Source organism: Citrus sinensis, chromosome 3 (genome assembly GCF_022201045.2).
Source record: "Citrus sinensis cultivar Valencia sweet orange chromosome 3, DVS_A1.0, whole genome shotgun sequence".
NCBI lineage: Eukaryota > Viridiplantae > Streptophyta > Magnoliopsida > Sapindales > Rutaceae > Citrus > Citrus sinensis.
This window is the reverse complement of record NC_068558.1, coordinates 16,815,577-16,825,711: the sequence shown is the minus strand read 5'-3', so window position 1 is coordinate 16,825,711 and position 10,135 is coordinate 16,815,577. Positions and strand designations below refer to the sequence as shown.

General features: G+C 33.2%; 1 protein-coding gene across 2 annotated transcripts; it reads left to right on the top strand.

Moving 5' to 3' along the window:
• Positions 1–2,508: 2,508 nt before the first annotated feature.
• LOC102611484 (protein PAT1 homolog) lies at positions 2,509–8,626 on the top strand. 2 transcript variants are annotated; one of them, XM_006477971.4, is made up of 5 exons: positions 2,509–3,077; positions 3,192–3,334; positions 4,000–4,056; positions 4,725–4,788; positions 5,923–8,626. In XM_006477971.4, the coding sequence occupies exons 1-5, from the start codon at positions 3,014–3,016 to the stop codon at positions 7,968–7,970; spliced, it is 2,376 nt and encodes a 791-aa protein (XP_006478034.2). In that variant the 5' UTR covers positions 2,509–3,013; the 3' UTR covers positions 7,971–8,626. The 2 variants fall into 2 exon arrangements, with proteins under 2 accessions (XP_006478034.2, XP_006478033.2); XM_006477970.4 differs by having other exon boundaries at positions 2,511–3,077; positions 3,189–3,334.
• The last annotated feature ends 1,509 nt before the right edge of the window (positions 8,627–10,135 follow it).

Genomic DNA, 10,135 nt, shown 5'->3' with positions numbered 1-10,135 from the left:
TATATTATACAAGTGTATATGCCTTCATCATCTTCCAAACTAAGAACAATCTTAAAACATAAACTTATCCACATCGTCCAGCATCACCCTCTCTTCACCAATATCATGGGTCCCCGTTTGGATCATCTTTCATCTCTACAATCACAAATTCATATTTATATTTCTGAAAACAACAAAAGCAGAACACAATTTAATAAACAAATAAATAAAACCCATTCTTAAAAAGATGAAATGATAGGTGATGCCTGTCCTTTTCAATCTCGGCCTTTTTCATCTTTGCATCAAAAAGCAATGCCACTACGCCAACAGTAACGGCCCCGGCCCTTGCCAAATCAAACTGAGGGGTCCAAGACCACTATTTTTTTTTCTTTTAATATATCTCAAAATTTACCCTGTTTTTAGTTTTGGCAAATTTCTATAGAAGGATAAAATTGTTTTAAATAGAAACAAATCCTGATATGACGAGTAATGAGTTTTATTCTTTAATTCCTCAACAAACTAACAAATAAAACAAAATAAATAAAATTAAAATAGACAACCAAATAAATGAACGCAATCCTAGAAAGAAATAAAATCAAAAAAATCATTTAAAATTTACTTTAATAAGAAACTTCATGTATAATTATCAATTTAATATGATAAACCTTTTAACTAGTAATATTTATAAACAAATTAGTGCACTAAAAAAATAGTGAATTAATGACTTAAAGTCATTTTAGTTTCAAAAGTATTATGTAAAATTTAAATTTAATAACATGAAAGACTTAGGGCCAGTGTGGGATTGCGATGGCTGATGAAATAAGTTACTTCTGTTATACGGATGAAAAAAAATATGATTAAAAAAACACTTTAGTGTTTGGTAAACTGTACTGATGTGATTGATATGAGTTTCAAAAGTATAGTACATGTGTTTGATAAAATTTTAATATAAAAGTATTGTTTTATTATATAATGACCAAAATAGATATAAATTTAAATTTCCTTTTATTTTTTGGAGTATATTTAATAAATTGTGTCAACATGCCTTTTTTTTCTTTTTAAAACACATAGAATTACATAAAGTGAAAATATTGAATTAAATAAAATCTCATGAAATTCATAATTTTTACATAAAATATGATAAAAATTTATACTAATACATAATCTAAATAAAATAAAAAGTAATATGTATTACATTCACATTTTACTTGTCATGATATTAATTCTCAATTTTTCATTCTTGTGATCCAGAGTCATAAGTATTATAATACTCTTCTTGAGTGTAGGGTGGGCAAAAAAGCCCAACGAGGCCCTTACACATGAGGGTCTGGACACAAGCTTAAGAAAAAAAGTTTGGGGTAGACCCATGCTCACTATTTTTTTAAAAAATCAATTTATAAATTAGAGTAATAAAATAAAATTAAAAAAATAATAGAAAAAAAAAGCAAACTTAACTTTCTAATTCATAAATCAATGATGATTCAAAAAAGCTAAAATTATAATACTAAAATCACTTTTATGTGTTAATTAATTAAGAGAGTGTTTCAAATATTTATTTTTTAAAATTTATTGTTGATTATAACAACTTATTGATTATTAATTCATTTCAAATTTAAAATAATTTTAAAAAATTAAAAGAATAAATAAAAGCTCAAGCCCGGCCCGAACCCAAGCCTTATGTTTATCTTATAGTGGGCTTAGGCCTAGGCTTGAAAAAACCCGGTCCAAGCTCGCTTTTTGTCGACCCTATTTGAGTGTCATTACCTCTTTCTATCCCTTCATCATAGATTAAACTATGATCATTTTGACTGTTGTCGTATTAAAGTTCACATTGTGCATGCCTCCTTATATATTTATGCAATGCCATGGTTGCAATGATGTAATTATTATTAGTGTGATTTAATTGTGGCAGTAATATGATATATAATGGTTTATGTATTATAATATGTAAAAAAAGAAATAATTATTTATTTTTGTTAAAATGTTAAAGTTATAATAAGAACTTTTAGAAAGATGTGGTTCCTTATTTAATAAACTACTTATAAAAAACAACCTCTTGCTTGTTTTTAAAAGTTGTTGTCAAAATAGAGAAAATTATGAAATAAACAATTGCAAGATATATCAACACTATTATATTACCAAATTTTATAAAATAATCTGCTTATTGAGTTTTGAATTCACTCCTAATCAGCGCGCTAATAATTTTCTTTTTAACATTGTAATATAGACTATACAATAAATACCCCTTTGTCATCTATTGGAACCTGAAGCCCAATTCAATACTTATCACTATGGGACTGAACTCAATGGATCAAAATTGTAATCTAGTCTCTTAAAATTTTATCTTGAATTATATGTCATCTGATGTGATAAACAACTTGGCAAAAAAGCTGGTGGCGTCACATGTTAATTAAAATTTACAGAAACAATATTCTTTTTTTTTTAAATGGAGCTCCATGTGTTAATCGGGTAATCGAGGCGGAGCCTCAAAAAACTAAACAGTCAGGAGACACTTGCCAAAAACTTCAACTTCACCGTCCTCTATCGTCCAAGCTGTATGCTAACTAATACAATAATATTAGTTAATTTTTTTTTTAAAAGATTAGAATTAAAATCACCATCGTTATCTCTTCTCTTTTCTTCTCTTCTCTTCTCTTCTCTTAGGGTTCCTCTCTATCGTCTCTCACTCTCTCTTATAATTTTTGAGGGCAGAGGCAACAAAAGAAAAAAACAATATTATATTATGTAGTTATAAGAAAATTAATTAATAACGTCAAAAGCACACAAATGAGACGACACTGTGCACAATTAACTGTACAGATCTTCTTCTTCGTCGACGTTTTAAAAACCCTATACATCAGATTTTTGACTCCTCAGGGTTTTTAGTACTCACTAGTTAAGAATTTAGTTTTAGATTCAGATTTTAGCTTTTTTCTTTTTTGTTTCTTTAGATTTGGCTTTGATATAGCTGTGTTGTTTTTCTTGCGTTCTGTTTTGTTGAGGGCTAAAAGTGTAAATTATAGGTAAATTAGATATGGAAGGGTTTGATAGTGGGGGAAGTATTGGAAAAGCCCCTCAATTTGGTGGAAATTCTACAGGTTCGGTTCGTTTTCACTTGCTCAGCTTTTGCAGATTTTTTTTGTTTTTTTGGTTATGCAGTTATTATAAATCTGGTGTTTTTTTTTTCCCCTTGGAATTTTGTGATGCAGAAGATACAGTATTTGATGCATCGCAATATGCATTTTTTGGTAAAGATGTAGTCGAGGAAGTTGAGTTGGGTGGATTAGAGGATGAAGAAGATAATTTGCCGGCACCCGCCTATGATGAAGAGGAGTTTCTCTTTGATAAAGAAGAGGTTTATTGTTTTTCTGGATTGCTTTGTTAAATTTTTACTGTAATGATTGCTTTGTTAGGATCCCATATGAACAGATTTTTTTAATTGTTAGTAACTTTTCTGCTTTTTAAGTGGATGTTGTTATGTTTGGGTAATAGCATTTAACTTAAATTTTGCCGGTCTTTTTGAAAATGAAGATAGAATGTAACAGTGTTCTCTGTGTTTTCTGCTCACGTGGCTTATAATTGCTGCTTAATGGTTTATTAGTGATTAGTCTTTAAGGTCGTGTTGATTTATGTTGTTATTCACTTATTTGGTTGAATGCTCTTTGAAGTAGTTTTTAGGATTTTCATATGCCTTTTGAAGCTCATGCATGGAACAGTTTGTGATGCGGAGCACAATTGCTATTGGGGTTACGTTGTATCATGAAGTTAATGAGTTCCCATATATTATTATTGCTTATAATAGACAAGCTGCGGTTGGATGAGGTTTCCATAAATGGTAAAGGATGTTTGTGCGCAAATCGACAATCAGACCTTTTTTTCTCTCTCTCTCTCTCTGAGTTGCTCACCTGTATGGCTAGTCGAATACTTCCAAATATGGTTTCGAACTTTAAGTTAAATTGAAAACATTCGACTGCTGAAGTTTGAACCAAGACAACCAACTTTTCTTTATATTAATTGCAGGGTGAAGTTTTAAGATCACTATCCGATATTGACGATCTTGCCAGTACATTCTCAAAGGTTAGTCTACTATGCATGAAGTACAATTATTTTAGTTGATTGTAGCAAAAGCTTTGTATCTTTATTTATTTTTGGGTCACACCTATGTTGCAAAGGGTGTTAATTGCAACGCCCTCAAGTTTTTGTTATTGAGTCACAAGTCTTCTGTACTTAATAATAAGTTTTTCGTTACTGGTAGTGACCTGTTTGTTATATTAGCAAACTTATTTCTTAACTTAAAACGTGTTTATGAAAATTTGTAGCAAATAACGTAAAATATATTTCCAGTGAAATAATTGTTTCTAAGAATGGAAAACGGGTGAGCGTTGCAAGTAACACCTTTTGCAACATGGCATTATTCTCAAATTTATTACTTGAAACTAGTAATCTTGGTTCTTTCTAATCTGGCCTTGTAGCAGGATGTGAAGTCTCAAAACTAACCAAAGCTTAGTTAGTGGCTCTCTTCTTATTTGTTTCTTTCTATTCACTGAGTGCTCATGTATATTGTAAAAAATTCTGCTTTTATTATGTATATTATATATTACATCAGAGAATTAAACAATTGTTGAAATCAGCATCTTTATCTCCTTTTTATGCATTTGTTTCACATATTTTCTTTCAGGAGTGGAGTTGGAAAAAACTTTTTTTCCCCCTTGTCTTTATGGTCTATGTTTCTTTGTTTGCTGCAGTTGAACACAGATGTTAGTGGACCAAGAGGTGCTGGGATAATTGGTGATTGGGGATCCAGAGAAAGTGAGTACAACTGGATGTTTTACGTACATTTTTTTGCAATCTGAACTGGTTTTTAACCCAATCAATTTATATGAACTTTAATATTCTTGTTGCCTCTTTTATTTTCAATTTCTCTAGTGTTTATTTGTTGGTATAACCAAGAATTCAACATTAATAATAATGAAAACTTCTCTCTTTTATTTCTGAAAAATTTGATGTGGTCTTGGGATTGCGTATGATTTCATCAAATTTGAGGCTGGTTTTTTAACCAATGAGATTTTTAAGTATTTACCTTATGAGATTGGTTTTGCTAGCCTATGAGATTTTTAAGCTTTTAGGCAACCAACGAACTAGGACTTACCTGATGGTTTTTCAATTACAACACTTCAATTTTCTGTTCGGGCTATAACAGATGCTGGTTTCTGCTAATTTAATGATGACTTAATAAGCAAAGTGATTGGCATCATCTAATAAGTGGCTATATATCTTCATGTGTAAATATCTGGGTGCTGTTTCAAAATGATTCTCTTTGATCATTTCTATGAGGGACCGAAGAAAATGTAACCGAGAAACAATTTACGTGATCAATTGAGTGTAATGTTTGACCTTTATGAACTTTTAAACAATTTTGGGTTCTATTTGATATATTGAGAAGATTTAAAAAATTATCTAGTTCAACAGGTCATTGCGTTTTGTGGAGAAGCTTGGCTCTATAGTGATATCTTCGGCTGCTTGTGCCCAAATTTTAAAATGTTTCCTGGTCAAAATTTGATAAGTACATAGACTTGGCCACATTTAAAATCCACAGTTGGTTTCCTTCTTTGTTGGTACTCTATTAATTTGTAAATATTGGCAACCTTGCTGTTGTTTAGGTTAAAAGAAACAAAATTTCATGTGCCTGGTAGTGTAGCAATTGTATGTGGTTTGGCTTGGAATTTTTAACTATAGCAATCTCTTCTCCCTTCACCAGTGTTCATATCCTTCCCTATTATTTTCAGTTGGCTATCTTAACATATTAGTTTTTGTATTGTAAATGTCTGGGCTGAATATAATCTGTTTCTTGTTCAAGTGACAATATCTTTGTTCCCATTGTAAATGAGCGTTTCTTATATTTGGCACAATCTGTATGTTCTAGTTGTAACGTGGTTCTTTCAGGTTCATCTGCTGCTGAATGGGTCCAAGGAGATGATTATCGTAATTTGTTGGAGCAGCAGATGCTCGACACTGAAGGCATTCCAGAGGGGAAACGGTGGTCATCACAACCATATTCTTTTCCTCACATCACAGAATCAAGGCCTCTGAGCAGAACGTCTTCATACCCTGAACAGCAACAGCAGCTTCTGTATAGAACGTCTTCATATCCTGAGCAGCAACAGCAGCTGCAACACCACCACCATCATTTCTCCAGCGAACCAATTCTTGTGCCCAAGTCGTCTTTCACTTCGTATCCTCCCCCAGGTGGTAGATCTCAGCAGGCTTCTCCAAATCAACATTCCGGCCACCTGAATGTTCCATATGTTGCCGGTGGATCCCAATTGTCATCTTCACCAAACCTCTCTCCATTCTCTAACTCTCAGCTGCAAATGGCTGGGTTACATCATGGGACACAGTATGGTGGAAAGTTGCCTCAGTTTGCTCCTGGTCTATCCATTAATAGCCGTCCAGCTAACCAGTGGGCAAACCAGACTGGCTTATATGCTAGAGACCATTCTGGTCTTGTGAACAATATGCTGCAACAACAGCTATCTCATCAAAATGGGTTAATGCCTCCCCAAGTAATGCAGCAATTACAGGCACAGCAGCACAGGCTGCAGCATCCTGTTCAACCATCATTTGGCCATTTACCAGCGATGCAATCTGAAGTATTTAATTCCCATCTTTCTTCTTCTCCATCCATGATGAACAACTTTGAGGCAGTGTTTGGCCTGGTTGACTCAAGAGATCTAAGACCGAAATCAGCTCAGAGAAGAAATGGTGGGTGGCCACAGTTTAGATCGAAATATATGATGGTGGATGAAATTGAGGGTATTCTTAGAATTCAGCTTGCAGCAACACACAGTAATGACCCATACATTGATGATTATTACCACCAGGCCTGTCTGGCCAAAAAATATGCTAGTGCAAAGCTTAAACATCATTTCTGCCCAACACACTTGAGGGATCTTCCTCCACGAGCACGTGCAAACACTGAGCCACATGCTTTTCTCCAGGTTGATGCTCTTGGGAGGGTTCCATTCTCTTCAATTCGTAGGCCTCGCCCTCTTCTTGAAGTTGATCCTCCAAATTCACAGAGTTCTGGAAACACGGAGCAGAAAATTACTGAGAAGCCCCTGGAGGAGGAACCAATGCTTGCAGCTCGAGTGACAATTGAAGATGGTATTTGCCTTCTCCTTGATGTAGATGATATTGATCGTTTTCTACAGTTCAATCAGACCCCAGATGGTGGAAACCAGTTGAGACGGAGGCGGCAAGTCCTGCTGGAAGGGTTGGCAGCCTCACTTCAATTGCTTGACCCATATCGCAATAATGGCCACACAGCTGGGCATCCTCCCAGGGATGATCTTGTGTTCTTACGAATAGTCTCTCTGCCCAAGGGCCGAAAACTCCTGGCAAGGTACCTTCAGCTTCTCTATCCAGGTGGTGAGCTCATGAGTGTAGTCTGCATGGCCATTTTTCGTCATTTAAGGGTTTTATTTGGAACTCTGCCCCCTGACTCGGGTGCAGTTGATACTACAAATAACCTAATGAGGGTTGTTATATCATGTGTTCATGGATTGGATCTTCCTGCACTTAGTGCCTGCCTTCGAGCAGTGGTTTATTCCCCAGAGCAGCCCCCACTTCGTTCTCTTGGAAGTGCGGCCGGGGATGGGGTTACCCATATCTTAATGTCAGTACTTGAGAGGGCAGCTAAACTTTTGAAAGATCCCCTTGCAGCTGGCAATTATGATAATAGTCGCTCAGATTGGCAGGTCATATTTAATGAATTCTTTAACCTTCTCTGGAAGTATTCAGTAAGCAAATTTGAAAGTGTCATGCAGTCCCTACGAGTGCAAGTACCATCTGATGTTATTGATGCAGGGGAAGTTGCCAGAGCTATTAAGAGGGAAGTGCCAGTTGAACTCTTAGAGGCAACTGCCCCTCTCACTACAGATCACCAGAAGCAGTTGTTATATGAGTTTTCTCAGAGGTCCTTGAAACCTTGATGTAGTTGGATTTAGCAGTCATTTTCTAAGCAACAGTAGAGCATAGACTCATTGCTGAGTTTAACTTAATGTGAATGAGAATCAGTAGGGGGCCTCTGAGACTAAATTTTAAAAAGACAAGGAATGTGCAACCTGATTTGACCTCTAGACAATTAGGCATCTGTTCTAGATTCATGCTTTGCAACTCTGGGCGACGAAATGAAGCAGTAAGCTAAGGTGAAGCTTCCTTGGAAACTATCATATGGTCAATTGACTGCAAAAACTTTCAGATTTACATTTTTGTTTGTTTTTAGTTAATTCTATGTTGCTGTTTGGGCAAAAGTATGAGCAGATCTATGTGTATTATGTTTGAACTCAGCTGGGATTTATTTCTGTTTTGGTTCGTCCGTCTACCTTTTGCATGGGATTTTATTTCAATGCTTTGCTGTGGAGTTCTTGATACAGAGATTTAGTGGGTTAGTTTGTACAGGGTTAAGTGCAGAAGACTTTCCCGCGCTCCTGTTCTATTATTTTCCAAGGAGCTGGGATTGATATTATGTTGTCTCTGTATTTGAAGTAGGCGTCAGGCCATTCTGCCCAATCTTAAATGGCAATAAAGCCAAGCAGATGTTGGTTGTAGTGTTTTCAAACAGATAATCAAGTTGCTTTTTGAACTATGAACCAAGTTTATCATGTTACAGTGGGTTGTTATAGCTGGTCTTTGTTTAAAACTATTATCTTGTAGATTATGAAGGAAATTTTCAGGCTTCAAATAATTGTTCTTTTTATGTTTCGAAATAGGGTATGGGTTCAGTGACTTCAGTCATTATTTTTGGTTCATGCAAGCAGAATGTTATGCTCATGTTCATTTGGGTTGTTTCATTGTTCGTTTATTTGTTTAGTTTAGTTTAATTTTTTTTGTTTTGTTTTTTTTTTTCCCCAATTCAAATTTGAATCTGGAGGTTGATATAAGTTAAAAAATTATTTGAATTTTATCCTCCCTATTTTTAAGAGAAATAGGGAAAAAAGGGCATCTGAAGAAGCATGGTAGCTCTCCATTCAAATTGGTAGTCCCCGGGGGCCAATATTTTGCCATTCAAATATTTTACAAACTAATCATAAATAAATTAAATGTTTTTTAATCGATTAAATAATTTTTTGTTGTAGAAGTTAGCGATACAGCTTATAGCCTACGGTCATGTTTGGGAGCAAGACAAAGTGTGAGATTGGACTAATTTTTTAGATAAAATATCTAATTTCATGTTTGGCAAACTCACTCAAATTAGATTAAGTGGATTAAATTTTTTTTAGAGATTAAATTTAAATTTATTCCTAAAATTGATGGATTAGTTATCCTGATTTTCACATGGGTTTAAGGAGAATCAGACTAAGGTGGCGTTTGTTTTTTAACTTAATGACTTAAAGTGACTTAACTTAATTAATTAAGTTAATTAGAAGTGTTTGTTTTTATAACTTAATGAGATTTTTTAAATAATTTTGACTTAATAAAATAAGCCAATTTTTTTAGCTTTTTACTTAATGGAGAAATCTGATTTAAGTCAATTACTTACTAATGTAAAAAAATATTCCTGTTTTAAATTTATTTTTCATGTCTATCTCAAAACTCACCCATAGACATTTACCCCACATAAAAATATCATTGTTTTTTCTTTTTTATATTATATACGATAAAATTTAAAATTTATGGTATTTTATATATTAAAATTCTAAAATAATTATGTATTCACTTGAATATAGTTTTACTTATAAATGTTAAAATATTGTGGTATTTAATATATTATTTATTTGACATTCAAATTTAATAAGGATACAAATGTAAAATTACATATTTTCAGTTTTTTCAATTGAAAAAAAAAACTTAATACTTATTTTTCGAGATTCAGACAAAAAAATAAATATATTATTCAGATTCGGACATTTAGATCTATTCAGAATTCAGACTAATTCATATCTATTTAGATTTCAGACAAAAAAACAAACGCCACCTAAGTATGTTTGTCCTTTTATAATTTCTTTTTATTTGTTATTTATTTTTTATTTACGTCCTTTTACAATTTCTTTTTATTTGTTATTTATTTTTTATTTACGTATTCTTATTAATTAATTAATTAATTTTTATTCCTAATTCCATAAAAATTAAGTAATTTATTTTTTATTTTACCTAT

Excerpts from the sequence above, each read along its gene's own strand:
- LOC102611484 (XM_006477970.4), top strand. The coding sequence starts at position 3,014 with ATGGAAGGGTTTGATAGTGGGGGAAGTATTGGAAAAGCCCCTCAATTT. Across the intron at positions 3,078-3,188 it reads ATTTGGTGGAAATTCTACAG|AAGATACAGTATTTGATGCA; the intron begins GTTCGGTTCGTT and ends TTTGTGATGCAG. Across the intron at positions 4,057-4,724 it reads TTGCCAGTACATTCTCAAAG|TTGAACACAGATGTTAGTGG; the intron begins GTTAGTCTACTA and ends TGTTTGCTGCAG.